This window comes from Trachurus japonicus, chromosome 22 (genome assembly GCF_045865225.1).
Source record: "Trachurus japonicus isolate A0001 chromosome 22, Traja_1.0".
Lineage (NCBI taxonomy): Eukaryota > Metazoa > Chordata > Actinopteri > Carangiformes > Carangidae > Trachurus > Trachurus japonicus.
Window position 1 is genome coordinate 3,456,113 of NC_140928.1, and position 16,729 is coordinate 3,472,841.

The window sequence follows — 16,729 nt, forward strand, 5'->3', positions numbered from 1 at the left end:
TAGGGGTTAGTGTAACTGCCTGCCAACCCCAAGGTCACTGGTTCGAATCCAAGGGAAGAACTCTTGTTATGTTATGTTGAATTCTGCTCTCCTCCCCCGCCTTCAATTGGTTACAGGTGTTTGTTATCTCCTTGATTACTCATACCAGTTTGCAGCACATCATCACATTACAATGAATGACAACAGTCTTGACAGCAGTGTGCTCTCTGTAGCCGAGTGGCAGAGTAAAGGTTTAGTGATCATATGGTTATGGGTTCGATTCCTGCCTCAGTCATTTCACATCATTGCTTGACTTTTGATTCCAATTATTCAGCTGTCATTGGACAGTCTTTGATTCCTCATAGTATAAAGCTCATTGTAACTCAGGTTCTCTGTGGCCATATGGTTAGTGTGTTAGGTGTTGTGCTATTTCAACAATTCATATATCAAAACGTGCAGCTTTTTTTGAACTTTATCGGCATTACTTTTCTCTTTTTAACTATTTATACTTTTTAAAATATTTAACTTTTTCTGCCACGATTCCTTACTTTTTTTTTTAAGCAGAAGCCAGTGATCCTCTTATCAAAGGTTTTCTTTACCCCTCACATACTGTCTCTGTCTGTAGCCTAGTGGTTAGCTTGCTGGTCTGGAGACCTGAAGGTTGCTGGTTCAAATCTTGCCTCAACAACAATTATAGTGAATTATTTTCCCAGTCGTCCTCTGTTGACTTCTGATAACTTGCTTCATGTTGAAACTGCTGCTCTCAGCCTGAAATTCACAGAGATTTTCATTCTAAGTCATTCAAGCTTGACTCTCAAGCTTTCTTGATGTTAACTGTGTGTGCACCGTGGCCTAGAGGCAGAGTGGAAGTCTAATGACCATGGGGTTGTGGGTTCGATTCCGACCTTGGGCAAACATTTGTATGGTGATCACTGCTTGCACTATTTGCTAATTCTGCAACAGCGTTCAGTTGCTATCAGCAGTCACACCATTTCCATTCTTGGAAATGCTTTTTCTAGTTTTCATTTATTATTGACATGGAGGCTGGTGCCCTGTGACATGCAGCTAAAAAGCGAAAAAAGAAAAAAAACCCGTCTCTGCAGATACTGGGTGGGCAGGGAAATACCTGTGGATTACTGCGGCCTTACAAGATCATGCAAGCAAAGTGTCTTGAAAAGTTTGTAGGAAAGAATTTGGCAATTTGCACGGTGGGGAGTCGGACGTCAGGCTGCATGCAGGCGTATGTGGAAAGATGTCGTCTCTGGGATGTAAAATGTGTATTATAGAAGAGAAACACACATTTCAGGACCTCTGACGTATCATCAGAACAGACATGTCCAGTGATTTTCAGAAAGACTGTTCTTAATCAGAAGTCTCATCCATCCTTTTCCAGTTGTCTCCATACTGTAGAAACCCTACAGATTTGTCATCTTTTCTATGCCTGATGTGGAGAACATGTGGATTGTTGAAATATCCTGCAACCTGGGTCCTTATGACACATTGTGCTGTAATTCTGCCCTGATTGTCAAATGTATCGAAGCAAATGCGTCTCATAATTCAAATTAAAATGGATTAATAGAAATGCTTTTTCATTTCCTGAATAAAGCTGCATTTTTTGACTCATAAATAAAAGGAATAATCAATAATCCAAACTGCATTTTCATTTCTTTCTTCAAGACCGCTCATTCTGTGACTTAATCAAAATGATAAGGAAGAGGACATTTAAGGTTTCATTTTCAAAACATCCGAGAGCAAAAAAAGGTACCATAATTTTATTTGAAATGTCAAATTTGAAAATTAAAATGTATAAGCAAAAAGGCCAATGTCATAGTTGTATTATTTGACTCATAAATACAACTAATAAGAAATCATCCAAACTGCATTTTCATTTTCTTCTTTAGGTTGTACATTATATGACATAATTCAAAAGAAAATATAAAAAGAGAATACCTTTTTCGTTTTCATGCTTGCCCCGCAAAAAGTTTTCCATGACTCAAAATGAACTGGCACACACACACTTGAACTTACATTGAATGGATCTCCCTCTCTATGGGTCAGTGAAGCTGAAGGCTGCCTCTAGTGTAACCCAGGTGAATTTCTCCCGATGTGTCTCTGTGTTGTGAGGTGTGGAAATGAAACCATGAAAGCAGACTTGAGGGTTCTGGCACTAATATTCACTACACCACATTTATGTATCTGACAGGAACTATTTCTTGTGACTTTTCTGAGTCATGTTCACTAACAGAAGCTAAACAGAGCTGCTGCACCAACTGTTTCCAGAAATGAAACTCAACCTGTTATGGGGTGGAGCTTAGTAAGCTCCACCCCCTCACCTGACTCACCTGAGACAAACCAGGAAACTGCAGCAGTTTCTCTTTAGTCACAGCAACGCAGACCGAAGAAGAGACGATCAGATTCAGCTTCAGACCAAACTAACAACTTCCTGTGAGTGAGTCCAGCTACAACACTGCTGCTTCAACCTGCTGACACTCCACACACTGAAGGTGAGTTTGACTAAAACCTGGACTCAGAGTCACAGTAAACTTCAGTCAAGTCAGTAGAGGAGGGAGGGGAGCCATGACTGACTCTACTTCCTGTCTGCTGTGTTTTCAGCTCCACTCTCAGATTAAATGGCTTCCAGATCAGAGGAGGATCTCTGCTGTCCGGTCTGTACGGAAGTCTTCAGAGATCCTGTTGTTCTGTCCTGCAGCCACAGCTTCTGTAAAGACTGTCTGAAGAGATGGTGGAGAGAGAAACAAGATCAACTGTGTCCAGTTTGTTACAGAAGATCTTCAAGAGATGAACCACCTATTAGTCTGGTGTTGAAGAACCTGTGTGAGAACTTCTTACAGCAGAGAGAGCAGAGATCTTCAGAGGCTCTCTGCAGTCTGCACTCTGAGAAACTCAAACTCTTCTGTCTGGACCATCAGCAGCCAGTGTGTGTCGTCTGCAGAGATTCAAAAAAACACACCAACCACAGATTCAGACCCATCGATGAAGCTGCTTCAGACCTCAAGAAAGAACTTGAGGAAACTCTGGAGTCCTTAAAGAAGAAGTTAAAGGGTTTTGAAGAAGTTCAAGTGAAGTTTGGTCAAACAGCAGAGCACATTAAGGTCCAGGCCCGACACACAGAGAGGCAGATTAAGGAGCAGTTTAAGAAGCTTCACCAGTTTCTAGAAGAGGAAGAGGAGGCCAGGATGGCTGCACTGAGGGAGGAAGAGGAGCAGAAGAGTCAGAGGATGAAGGAGAAGATGGAGGCTCTGAGCAGAGAGATAGCAGCTCTTTCACACACAGTCAGAGCCACAGAGGACGAGCTGAGAGCTGAAGACGTCTCATTCCTGCTCAACTACAAGGCTGCAGTGGAAAGAGTCCAGCAGCGCCCCCTGCTGGAGGATCCACAGCTGGACTCAGGAGCTCTGATAGACCAGGCCAAACACCTGGGCAACCTGACCTTCAACATCTGGAACAAGATGAAGGACATGGTCTCCTACAGTCCTGTGGTTCTGGACCCAAACACTGCTGGTCCAGAACTCATTCTGTCTGAAGATCTGACCAGTGTGAGAGGAGGAGATGAACAGCAGCTTCCTGACAATCCAGAGAGGACTGATTCTTCCTGCTCTGTCCTGGGATCTGAGGGTTTTAACTCAGGTACTCACAGCTGGGATGTCGAGGTTGGAGACAATACATGGTGGCAAGTGGGTGTGTTAACAGAGTCTGTGCAGAGGAAGAGAGACAACTTGTGGTCTGGATTATGGAGAATATATTTCTATGGAGGTAAATACTCAGCTCATTCACCATCAGATCCAGACATTGATCTCCCAAAGCAGAAGAAGCACCAGAGGATCAGAGTGAATCTGGACTTGAACAGAGGAAAACTGTCGTTCTCTGATCCTGAGACTAACACACACATACACACCTTCACACACACTTTCCCTGAAAAGATGTTTCCATACATGTACAGTTGGAATAACCGTCCATTGAAGGTGTTACCAGTGAAGGTGTCAGTGACAGTGGAGCAGAGCCGTTAGAGATAAAGAGGATGATCATATTTATAATGTTGTTTATTTATTGAAGGGAAAAGTCAGTGAATTTAAATAAATCGTGATGGAGTCAAAGAGGAGACACTGCAGCTATCTCTACAACTGTAAGCTCCACATTATTAGTAACTAATGTTCCATAACCCCCCCACCCCCCCCCTCTCCCCATACTCTCCATGATATTCATATTTCTATTGTTTATTGTTGTTGTTTTTTAAATCAATATTTGTGTTTTTTTCTTGAATATTGATTCTGAGATGCAAAAAATAAAGAACTTTTTTTTCTTTAAACTTTCATGTCAATAAAACTTTTGAATTGAATTGAGTTGAACTGAGAGTAAAGGCTGTCAAACTGGCATTAAAGGAAAAGTACAAATGATTATTGATCAGGTTCCTTGGAGGTTGTAAGGGCCCTTCTATATTCACTGTGTCAGAAGGTGGTGAGGGAAGAAACAGGAAAAACTTGAAGTGTCATTAAAAGGTCACATACTGATCACAGGTTTAATGATTTAATGATTGGCACCGATCAGTCGCACTTACAAGGTTCTGTGAGTTACTGGCTATAGAAAATGAAGAAAGTTAATGAACAGGAGACGTCGGCATAGCACATTAGACACATGAACCATCATCACGTTAAAACTATCAACAGCAAACACACACAGGTGCAGACAGGCTAACAACCACAGTGGTCTGCAAAGTCTAATCAAGTCAACTAGCCTTTATTGTCATTGCAACAAAGTGCAACAAGATTTGTGGTACCACATCCATTCCAGGGCTAAAAAGGACTAAAAAGGACATCCTCAACGACACACATGCATGCTCACACAGGAAAAAAAATCATCCAGTTATTAGAAATCAGTATTATAGATAGAACCTAAAAGAATAAATGGACATTGCACATTGACGTTAAAAAAGTGCTTGGTTTAGTGCAGTTGTGCAGGGTTATTTTGACTGGTTGCTGTGGTTAATAAGTCTGATGGCCCAGGGGTAGAAGCTACCATATTTTTGTGTCTGTTGGTGTGTGACTTAAAGACCCACTCCCGTGAAAATCGTGTTTTTTGAGCTTTTCACATGTTCCTGTGGCATTTTTCTTGTGTTAGAGCACATATCAGCAGAAAAGGAAGTGCAAAATTGCATTTCTGAGTTTTTCTGCCTTCAAACTGCTGTGAACCAATGGCAGACGCAAACTGGCAGTTTCAGGGAGACTGGAGTTGACGGTGTCACAGCTCCAGGGGAGGGCACTAGTGCTACAAGCTCCCGCCCTGCTTGCATCTGGCTCAGAGGTGAAAGGCTTGACAGCTCAGTGTAGCTGTCAAGGTATAACAGGTATAGCTCACCTGGTAGAGCAGCAGGCATTGTGAGCAAGGACTATGCTCCAGTCTGGGATCGAATCCCAGTGTGGAGTTTTATGCTAAACGCGCTGAATCTGTAATTGTACAATGTCCAGCTGTCAGCAAGCGGGGGGTGGGGTGCGAGGAGGTGGCTGGGCGGGTGCAGAGCAGCGCAGTCTCCGCCCACCCTCCAGAGGTGCATTGCTAATGTGCATGGCTAATGAGCTGGTTTTAAAATGGCCGAAAAGGGTCGCGGGAGTGGGACTTTAAGGCTTCTGTATCTTCTGCCAGAAGGAAGGAGGGAGAGCAGATTGTGGCCTGGGTGTCACTGGTTCTTTATGATGTTACGGGCTCTGTGGAGGCAGCGGGAGGTTGCAGTGTCTTCCAGGGTGGGCAGAGTGCGGCCGATGGTTCTCTCTTCCATCTTTACCACACTCTGTAGGGTTTTTTTATCTGTAGCCGAACAGCCACAGTACCTATCTGTAGTCGAACAGCCACAGTACCACGGGGAGATGCACTGCGTCAGCACGCTCTCGATGGTGGAGCGGTAGAAGGTGACCAGCAGCTGTTGGTTGCATTCGATGCTGGGCCTTCTTTACTATGGTTGTGGTATTGGCTGTCCAGGTGAGGTCCTCGGAGATCTGTACCCCCAGGAATTTGAAGGTGGAGACAAGATCCTCTCCACCCTGACCCCGTTGATGCAAAGTGGAGCTAGCTCTGCTCTATGTCTTCTAAAATCAATAACCAGCTCCTTGGTTTTATCCGTATTTAGAGAAAGGTTATTGTTTGTACACCAACCCGTCAACCTCTGGATCTCCTCCCTGTACTTGGACTCGTCCCCTCCCTGAATGAGGCCCACCACGGTGGTATCATCGGCAAATTTGATGATGGTGTTTGAGGGGTGAGTTGGAGTGCAGTCGTAGGTGTATCAAGAATAGAGGGGGCTCAGCACGCAGCCCTGTGGGGAGCCAGTGCTGAGGGTGCGGGTGGAGGAGCAGAGGGGGCCCATTTTTCTGAGAAAGTTACTGATCCAGACACATGTGGAGGGGGGAAATCCAGGTTTGACAGTTTATGGATGGATGAGTATGTGAGGGATGATAGTATTAAATGCTGAGCTAAAATCAACAAAAAGCATTCTAACATCGTTACCTGGGACAGAGCTGTGTGGAAGGCTGTGGGAATGGCGTCCTCAGGTGATCTGTTTGCCCTATACGCAAACTGATGGGGATCAAAGGAGGGGGGAAGGAGGGCTTTGATGTGGTCAGCCACCAGCCTCTCGAAGCATTTCATGACTGTGGATGTCAGTGCGATCGGTCTATAGTCATTGGGGCTGCTGACAGATGATTTCTTGGGGATGGTAGCTGATTTCAAACAGGAGGGGATGATGTCTTGTGACAGGGACTGGTTGAATAACTTGGTAAGGACCCACGAGAGCTGGACTGCACAGGCTTTAAGTACTGTCCCAAGTATTCCGTCAGGTCCTGGGGCTTTCCTGGGATTTACTCTTGCCAGCACTTGTTCCACTTGCTGTCCTTGGACAATGAGTGGGGGGAGGGAGTTGGTGGGGGAGGATGACAGGGCCAGGTTGGGAGGGGCCTGCTCGTTTCAAAGCGGGCAAAGAAACTGTGAAGTTCCTCTGCCGAGAGGGTGTTGCATCTTGTTGATCCAGGTGAGCTACCCTTGAAGTTGGTCAGCTGGTGTAGCCCCTGCCACACTTGCCTAGGATCGTTGTATGTGAGGTGGTCCTCAACCTTCCTCCTGTAGTCCTCTTTGGCAGCTCTTATGCCTCTCCTCAGGTTTGCTCTAGACACGTTGTACTGGGCCCTGTCACCCGTCCTGAAGGCTGCGTAACGGGATCTCAAAAGGGACTGTACTGCACGTGTCATCCAAGGTTTTTGATTTGGGTAAACACGAATGCGTTTTTCCACGGTGACAACATCTGTGCAGAATGTGATATAGGATAGTGCAGCCTCTGTGTGCCCATCCAGGTCCTGCTGTTCATATACATCCCAATTAGTGCGCTCAAAACACTCCTGTAGTTGGGGCAGCGCATCCTCAGGCCAGGTCTTTATGTATTTCATGGTGGGCCTTTACAGCAGACAACACAGCATGTACAGTTTGATCCACGAAGCACCAGACCGAAGATTCAACACACAACAGCAACAAGAGTGAAGCAGCATCTTAACAGAACCAGGCAACACAGTGATATGGACCGAACCACACACAGGAAACAACAACCAAAACATCAGGGAATTTATCTGACAGGAACTATTTCTTCTGACGTTTCTTATTCATGTTCACAAACAGAAATAGAGCTGCTGTACCAAATGTTTCCAGCAATGAATCAAAGATCAACAATGAAACTCAACCTGTTTGTGGTTAATAAAGCTCTGCCTCCTCATCTGAGACAAACCAGGAAACAGTTTGTTCCTCCTCAGTCCCAGAGACGCAGACTGAAGAAGAGCTGATCAGATTGGGCTTCAGACCAAACTAACAACTTCCTGTGAGTGAGTCCAGCTACAACACTGCTGCTTCAACCTGCTGACACTTCACACACTGAAGGTGAGTTTGACTAAAACCTGGACTCAGAGTCACAGTAAACTTCAGTCAAGTCAGTAGAGGAGGGAGGGGAGCCATGACTGACTCTACTTCCTGTCTGCTGTGTTTTCAGCTTCACTCACAGACTAAATGGCTTCCAGACCAGAGGAGGATCTCTGATTAGCACCTGTCAAAGTTACATAGCCTAAAGATTTAAAAAAGAAAAATGATTATTGGGTCTGGGTTAGCTAGTTAGCATGCATGATATAGGTAGAGCTTCTAGTGCTAACATCAGCCATTTATATAGCTAGCTAGCTATGTTGATGCTAAGTTGAAAACAGCAGCATGAACCATAACTTTTTATAGGTCCTTTAGATGAGAGTCAAGGTCAAAGGTCAAAGGTCAAAGCTGAGTACAGCCACATGCTGCATGTAATTGACTGCACGTTACAAACTCTGAAATGAGCTTCAGTTTATGAGCTAATCAAGATTTTCTTCAGATGTTATTATCATTAAGGCCACAACTCCACGGAGAGCAGTGGCATTTTTCTTCTTGATCCAATTGGATCACAGTTTTGCAGCATAAAGCCACTTGAAACACATCAAACCTGGTGAAAGGTCATGTGCTTAAGGGTCTCACACATGTGCCTCCATGTTCGGACTCGGACCAAACTGTGTATTTTGCGTGTGGCTAACAGGCAGATAGAAGATGTAGGCTAAAAATGGTGAAAAAGCCTCTAGTAGCCATATAAAACAAATAGGAGGTAAAGCTCCACCCCTCACCTGACTCACCTGAGATAAACCAGGTTTATCATTTACAGTGAGGACAAAGTCCCAGGAACAACTTTTTGACTTTGTCAGTCCCAGAGACGCAGACTGAAGAAGAGACGATCAGATTCAATTTCAGACCAAATTAATCCTGTGAGTGAGTCCAGCTACAACACTGCTGCTTCAACCTGCTGACACTCCACGCACTGAAGGTGAGTTTGACTAAAACATGGACTCAGAGTCACAGTAAACTTCAGTCAAGTCAGTAGAGGAGGGAGGGGAGCCATGACTGACTCTACTTCCTGTCTGCTGTGTTTTCAGCTTCATTCACAGACTAAATGGCTTCCAGATCTTCAAAGGCGCTCTGCAGTCTGCACTCTGGCAAAATGGCTTCCGGACCAGAGGCGGATCTCTGCTGTCCGGTCTGTACGGAGGTCTTCAGAGATCCTGTTGTTCTGTCCTGCAGCCACAGCTTCTGCAAAAAATGTCTGAAGAGATGGTGGAGACAAAAACAAGATCATCTCTGTCCAGTTTGTACGAGAAGATCTTCAATTAAAGATCCGCCTGTTAGTCTGGTGATAAAGAACCTGTGTGAGAGCTTCTTACAGCAAAGAGAGCAGAGATCTTCAGAGGCTCTCTGCAGTCTGCACTCTGAGAAACTCAAGCTCTTCTGTCTGGACCATCAGCAGCCAATGTGTGTTGTCTGTCTCCATTCAGAGACACACAAAAACCACAGATTCAAACCCATCGATGAAGCTGCTTCACAACTCAATAAGGAAGTTGAGGAAACTCTGGAGCCCTTAAAGGAGAAGTTAAAGGGTTTTGAAGAAGTTCAAGTGAAGTTTGATCAAATAGCAGAACAAATTAAGGTCCAGGCCCGACACACAGAGAGGCAGATTAAGGAGCAGTTTAAGAAGCTTCACCAGTTTCTAGAAGAGGAAGAGGAGGCCAGGATGGCTGCACTGAGGGAGGAAGAGGAGCAGAAGAGTCAGAGGATGAAGGAGAAGATGGAGGCTCTGAGCAGAGAGATAGCAGCTCTTTCACACACAGTCAGAGCCACAGAGGACGAGCTGAGAGCTGAAGACGTCTCATTCCTGCTCAACTACAAGGCTGCAGTGGAAAGAGTCCAGCAGCGCCCCCTGCTGGAGGATCCACAGCTGGACTCAGGAGCTCTGATAGACCAGGCCAAACACCTGGGCAACCTGACCTTCAACATCTGGAACAAGATGAAGGACATGGTCTCCTACAGTCCTGTGGTTCTGGACCCAAACACTGCTCATTCAGAACTCATCCTGTCTGAAGATCTGACCAGTATGAGACGAGGAAACAAACAGCAGCTTCCTGACAATCCAGAGAGGATTGATATTTACTGCTCTGTCCTGGGCTCTGAGGGTTTTAACTCAGGGACTCACAGCTGGGATGTCGAGGTTGGAGACAATACAAGCTGTATGGTGGGTGTGTTAAAAGAGTCTGTGCAGAGGAAGGGAAACAATATATGGTCTGGATTATGGGGAATACGGTTCAATGGAGGTAAATACCGAGCATGTTCACCACCAGGCCTATTGACTGTTCTCACAGAGCAGAAGAAGTTCCAGAGGATCAGAGTGAATCTGGACTTCAACAGAGGAAAACTGTCGTTCTCTGATCCTGATACTAACACACAAATACACACCATCACACACACTTTCACTGAGAGGATGTTTCCATACATTAACACTGGTGATAACCCCCCAGTGAAGCTGTTACCAGTGAAGGTGTCAGTGACAGTGGAGCAGAGCAGTTAGAGATAAAGAGGATGATCATATTTATAATGTTGTTAATTTCTTAAAGCTTCAGTTGATAACAATTATTCAGTCATATTTGCAGGAACTAACACTTCATGACCCCCCATGTTCTACATGATATTCATATTCCTATTGTTTTTTTTTTAAGCTTCTTTTTAATCTATATTTGCGTGTTTTTTTTTCTTGAACATTGACACTTTTGCAAAATTGGTATTTGAAACTTTCATATTAGGTTTGAAAACGTATTGTACAAAATTAAATAATTCACAGTCACTCCCTGCCTATCTAAACCTGCTTGCTACATAAGTGCACAGGTGCACATTAAAGGGGCCCCAAAATAAATAACTTAAAAGAAAGTGTCCCTTTGTGAGATTCCTCCGCAGAGTTTAAGAAAATAAAGTTGCTTCGTTTGGAGTCATGAAAGTTCTTAGTGTGTGTGTGTCTTTCTTTAAGTAGGCTATGTATGTTCTTTTTACTACACGGGTAGGTTTACGTGTGATCTTATCTGTATCTCAAATGAAGGAGCAGGATGATGATGGTTCCAAAGACGCCACGGCTGGCCACACCAGGCTCTTGGTCCGTTCACTGTCGACTTCTGCAGTTGGCTCGCCACTGACCATCAGGGTCAGGTTCAGATGATCTCTCTCTCATCAAAAAAAACAATCTATGCATACAGAACAGAACGCATTAGTTATTGTCTCATTTCTGTTTTAATCTGATAATCAATTTATCTCCATCATTCAAAAGTCTAATCAAATATAACCAGTTGTAAAGGATATAAATACTCTAATCATTAGGAAAATGAATAGATACACATCACACCACATAAGATAGGTCAGTTCCAATGAGCAATCAATTAATCAATCATGTACTTCCATATTACAGCAAATAAATAAAATCATGACTTTATATTTTAACCTTTTAAATCTATTTATGCATCTAATAGCATTTTAATCATCACATTTTTAATTAAACATTTTAATATATTCATTCTTTTATCAGTTAAGATGAAATTCTGTTTCTCATATCCATATCAAACATGTATATTGGCATTTAAATGAACTAGCCTAAATCACCCTTATTTTACACATGATAAACACGAGGATAAATACTTCCTCAATCAAATGGAAACAAATCAGAGTATAAAGGCACTTTTAGTGGTGTAGTGGTGACTAGCTTAGCTGACCTAGCAACAGAGTTAAAATCCAAACAGACTCACATTTAAATGCTAGCGATTAGCTCACGGCTAGCACGATTAGCAATATTTTATAAACACTTCCAACAACATTTACACTCTGAGTCTGTGTCTATGTGATAAACACAAAGTATCAGGGTTACAACTCCGATTGGTTTTAAAAGAACAATATTTCACGGCATAATGGAGCTAGCACAGTTAGCATAACACTCTGATTAGCATCCTTACCGGAGGTATCCTGAGGAACTCGCAGATTCATGCGGCTCAACTCTCTCTCTCTGCTTTCAACCTAATGAACAGACAATATTTCAATAGATGGTACGAGATTTTATGAATTTCTATCCCTCAGAGGATATTTCCGTACCAGTCCTTGATGCTTTCTGGCAACGTCTCCATTGGAAAAAGTAAAAGCTTCTAGAAAATTCCCTGCGGCGTATGCGCCACCCTCTGGTGGAGTTGAGGATTGCACTCCAGTAACCTTGTACAGGTAGGTCACATAGCCTACAGATCACAAGTTTAAGATAGGCTTTTTTTTTTTTTAGCTAATACAGTCAGTTCTGATTATAATGTGAAGTGCAGCAACAGAACTGGCAACACTTACAGGTCATTTGTTGATTTGATTTAATGATCGGCATCAATCAGACGGTTCTATGAGTTACTGGCTATAGAAAATGAAGACAGGTAATGAACAGGAGACGTTGGTATAGGTGCCACATCTGTTTATTTGTCTGTCTTTTGGGGTTTACGTCAGGTCCATAGACTGTAAAAAGAATGGACGTAGCACCCGTGACGTCACCCATTGGTTTGGGGGAGTCTGTTTTGTGCCGCTACGGGGGTTTGAACCGCGCCATGTTGGATTTGACTTTTGGAGCGGTGCGGCCGTTAGCCGGCTGAGAACCCGCCCACTGGCCTCGAAGCAGCGGTCTCCGGACCTGTCACTCAACGTTTCCGCGCCCTAATTGGCCAGAATTTTAGACCTAATAACAGTAAAACGGTAGAGTTTTAAAAAAATTCACCCCCCTCAGAGTGTGTGCGGGGGTAGAAACTATCGGTTGAGACCAAAAAAATGAAATGTACCAGGCTGTAAATGTTTTTTTAAGCTGTAAAGTCGGCTATTTTAACATGGGGCTCAATTGGAGTTGCTCCCTTCTGGAGCCAGCCCCCAGCGACAGCCGAGGGGACTGCAGTTTTTTGAACGCGGAAGTGAGCTTCACTTCTCAGACCGACAACTGCCCCCTTGGTCAGGTCTCCACGGGTGGCAGTAGCTATATAGCGTTTTCCTCTATCACACGGGTGCAGGAAATCAGGTGACGCATGGGGTGGAGGATCATGCGTTTTTTACCGCTCGCCACGCTCACTCCTTTGTTTCCAGCCACTGCACTTTATTAGTTTCTTTTTGCATTAATTAAGTCATGTTTTGTTGTAATCTTTTTGTTTATTAAATGGGACCCGACCTGGATCAGCGCATTGGACAGTCATTTTTTGAGCGCGTTAAAAACAGTCTCCCACTCCCATACAGAGTGACTACAGGAGGGCAGGATAGTCGCTAGTTGGCACAGCACATTAGACACGTGAACCATCATCACGTAAAAACCATCAACAGCAAACACACACAGGTGCAGACAGGCCGACAACCACAGTGATCTGCAACATTTACAGCAGACAACACAACTTGTAGTTTGATCTATGAAGCACCAGACTGAAGATTATGAAGTCATTATCTCTTTACCATAACATTTAAATGTATTTAAATGTTCCTTATGTTTCTGCTCCACATCTCTGCGACTAATATTCACTGCACCACATTTATCTGACAGGAACTATTTCTTCTGACTTTTCTGATTCTGTCATGCCCAGAGTTCGGCTTTCAGTTTGGTTTTGGAGTTTTGTCACTGTCTTGTCCTGTGTAGGTTCTTGTCTTAATTTGTAGTTCTGTGTCCTGTTTCCTGTGTGTTGTGTTTCGTCTAGTTTCCCCTGTTATGTACTGGTTTCCTGTTTTACTTTGAAGTCTGTGTCTGATTCCTGTCTTCCTGTTAAGTTTCCCGCCCGTTTGATGACCTCATGTGTCTCACCTGTGTTTGATTGCACCACCTGTGTCTTGTTCCCTCGTGTGTAGCCTATATAACCTCTGTGTTTCCATTGTCTCTTGTCACGTCATTGTCAACCCATGCCTACCTTCATGTTCCTGTGTTACGCCAAGGTAAATAAAGCCTGTGTTCTTTAAAAGTCTGCATTGGGGTCCTGCATTTCCCTCCAACCCTGACAGATTCATGTTCAAAAACATTAAAAAAAACAGCTGCTGCACCAACTGTTTCCAGCAATGAATCAAAGGTCTGCAATGAAACTTGAGCTGTTTATCTCAAAGGAATTTTAAATTAAATCGAAAGCAACTGGGTTTCGATTTAAAATTCCTTTGAGATACTATGACCTGGACAAATGAGAATATGCACAGGCTTGAGCTGTTCATACTTGATAAAGCTCTGCCCCCTCACCTGACTCACCTGAGACAAACCAAGAAACTTCTGCATTTCCTCCTCAGTCCCAGAGACGCAGACTGAAGAAGAGACGATCAGATTCAGCTTCAGACCAAACTAACAACTTCCTGTGAGTGAGTCCAGCTACAACACTGCTGCTTCAACCTGCTGACGCTCCACACACTGAAGGTGAGTTTGACTAAAACCTGGACTCAGAGTCACAGTAAACTTCAGTCAAGTCGGTAGAGGAGGGAGGGGAGCCATGACTGACTCTACTTCCTGTCTGCTGTGTTTTCAGCTTCACTCTCAGACTAAATGGCTTCCAGATTAGAAGAGGAACTCTGCTGTCCGGTCTGTACGGAGGTCTTCAGAGATCCTGTTGTTCTGTCCTGCAGCCACAGCTTATGTAAAGACTGTCTGAAGAGCTGGTGGAGACAGAAACAAGATCGACTGTGTCCAGTTTGTAAGAGAAGATCTTCAAGAGATGAACCACCTGTTAGTCTGGTGATAAAGAACCTGTGTGAGAGCTTCTTGCAGCAGAGAGAGCAGAGATCTTCAGAGGCTCTCTGCAGTCTGCACTCTGAGAAACTCAAACTCTTCTGTCTGGACCATCAGCAGCCAGTGTGTCTCATCTGCAGAGATTCAAAAAAACACACCAACCACAGAATCAGACCCATCGATGAAGCTGTTTCAGACCTCAAGAAGGAACTTGAGGAAACTCTGGAGTCTTTAAAGAAGAAGTTAAAGGGTTTTGAAGAAGTTCAAGTGAAGTTTGATCAAACAGCAGAACACATTAAGGTCCAGGCCCGACACACAGAGAGGCAGATTAAGGAGCAGTTTAAGAAGCTTCACCAGTTTCTAGAAGAGGAAGAGGAGGCCAGGATGGCTGCACTGAGGGAGGAAGAGGAGCAGAAGAGTCAGAGGATGAAGGAGAAGATGGAGGCTCTGAGCAGAGAGATAGCAGCTCTTTCACACACAGTCAGAGCCACAGAGGACGAGCTGAGAGCTGAAGACGTCTCATTCCTGCTCAACTACAAGGCTGCAGCAGTGGAAAGAGTCCAGCAGCGCCCCCTGCTGGAGGATCCACAGCTGGACTCAGGAGCTCTGATAGACCAGGCCAAACACCTGGGCAACCTGACCTTCAACATCTGGAACAAGATGAAGGACATGGTCTCCTACAGTCCTGTGGTTCTGGACCCAAACACTGTGAATCCAGGACTCATCCTGTCTGAAGATCTGACCAGTGGGAGACGAGGAGACAGACAGCAGCTTCCTGACAATCCAGAGAGGATTGGTTATTACTTCTCCTGCTCTGTCCTGGGCTCTGAGGGTTTTAACTCAGGGACTCACAGCTGGGATGTCCAGGTTGGAGACAATACATGGTGGGTACTGGGTGTGTTACCAGAGTCTGTGCAGAGGAAGGGAACCAACATAGAGTCTGGATCATGGAGAATAAGGTTCTTTGGAGGTCAATACTCAGCTCGTTCACCATCAGGTCCAGACACTGATCTCCCAGTGAAGAAGAAGTTCCAGAGGATCAGAGTGAATCTGGACTTCAACAGAGGAAAACTGTCGTTCTCTGATCCTGATACTAACACACATGTGCACACCTTCACACACACTTTCACTGAGAGGATGTTTCCATTCATTTACACTTGGGATAACCTCCCAGTGAAGCTGTTACCAGTGAAGGTGTCAGTGACAGTGGAGCAGAGCAGTTAGAGATTAAGAGGATGATCATATTTATAATGTTTATTTCTTAAAGGGAAAAGTCAGTGAATTGAACCTGTCTCATTATTACAAACACACTTTATTTCTCTTTGACTTCTCACTGGGTTTCATTCCTACATTTTGTAAATAATCACAATGGAGTCAAAGGAGGAATTGCTGCAGGTTAAACAGGTTTGATGTTGCTTCTGTCTTGAGCCGCTGGTTTTGATTCCTCTTACTTTGTTTCTTTGTAAATCTTCCTTCATGGTTGTTGTTTTTGAACGCTCCTCATTTGTCCACAGTTTCCTTCTCTATGTGAAATCAACTGAAGCTCCATTTTTTTCAGGTTTTAGTGGAAACTTCACAAGAATCTCTGTGTTTGTTTGGCAAAAACCAATAAATTCCAAGTGCAAGTGAACTTTGAGTCATCTGATAAACTTTGTTTTATCTTTGTGTGTGTGTGTGTGTGTGTGTGTGTTAGAAAGAGGTCAAGAATAGGTTTTGCATGTTTTACTAGTGTAATCTTCACATTTTACTTGACTGTGCATGTACAATATGTGTTGCTGCATCCCTCTGTGTGTGCCTTTGTTTTAATATGTGTATGTGTCAATGTGTGTCTCAGTGTGTGTATGTGTGTGTCTCCCTGGCCGTCCCTCCTCAAGGCAAACTGCCAGTCACACCTCCAGCCAGGAATCAAGAGTGTGGGCTGACTCACTCACACACACACACACACACACACACACACACACACACACACATACACACTTAAAATACACACAAAAGACTGAAAGAGAGATTTTCCCAGATGAGGCGAGTTATTGTCTGCTCATTCCTGTCACCTCTCCAGAGAAACCCCCCCTCCCTCTGTGTGTGTGTGTGTGTGTTGTGTGTGTGTGTGTGCGCTCCCAGGCTGAG

General features: G+C 44.1%; 2 protein-coding genes across 2 annotated transcripts; both read left to right on the forward strand.

The window, feature by feature from the left end:
* Positions 1-2,588: 2,588 nt before the first annotated feature.
* LOC146963242 (E3 ubiquitin-protein ligase TRIM35-like) lies at positions 2,589-4,007 on the forward strand. The gene has a single exon (XM_085768284.1). The coding sequence runs from the start codon at positions 2,610-2,612 to the stop codon at positions 4,005-4,007; it is 1,398 nt and encodes a 465-aa protein (XP_085624410.1). The 5' UTR covers positions 2,589-2,609.
* A 10,391-nt stretch (positions 4,008-14,398) lies between these two features.
* LOC146963243 (E3 ubiquitin-protein ligase TRIM39-like) lies at positions 14,399-15,888 on the forward strand. The gene has a single exon (XM_085768283.1). The coding sequence runs from the start codon at positions 14,420-14,422 to the stop codon at positions 15,824-15,826; it is 1,407 nt and encodes a 468-aa protein (XP_085624409.1). The 5' UTR covers positions 14,399-14,419; the 3' UTR covers positions 15,827-15,888.
* The last annotated feature ends 841 nt before the right edge of the window (positions 15,889-16,729 follow it).

What these genes read in the sequence shown, in the direction of transcription:
- LOC146963243 (XM_085768283.1), top strand. Translation starts at nt 14,420, where the DNA reads ATGGCTTCCAGATTAGAAGAGGAACTCTGCTGTCCGGTCTGTACGGAG.
- LOC146963242 (XM_085768284.1), top strand. Translation starts at nt 2,610, where the DNA reads ATGGCTTCCAGATCAGAGGAGGATCTCTGCTGTCCGGTCTGTACGGAA.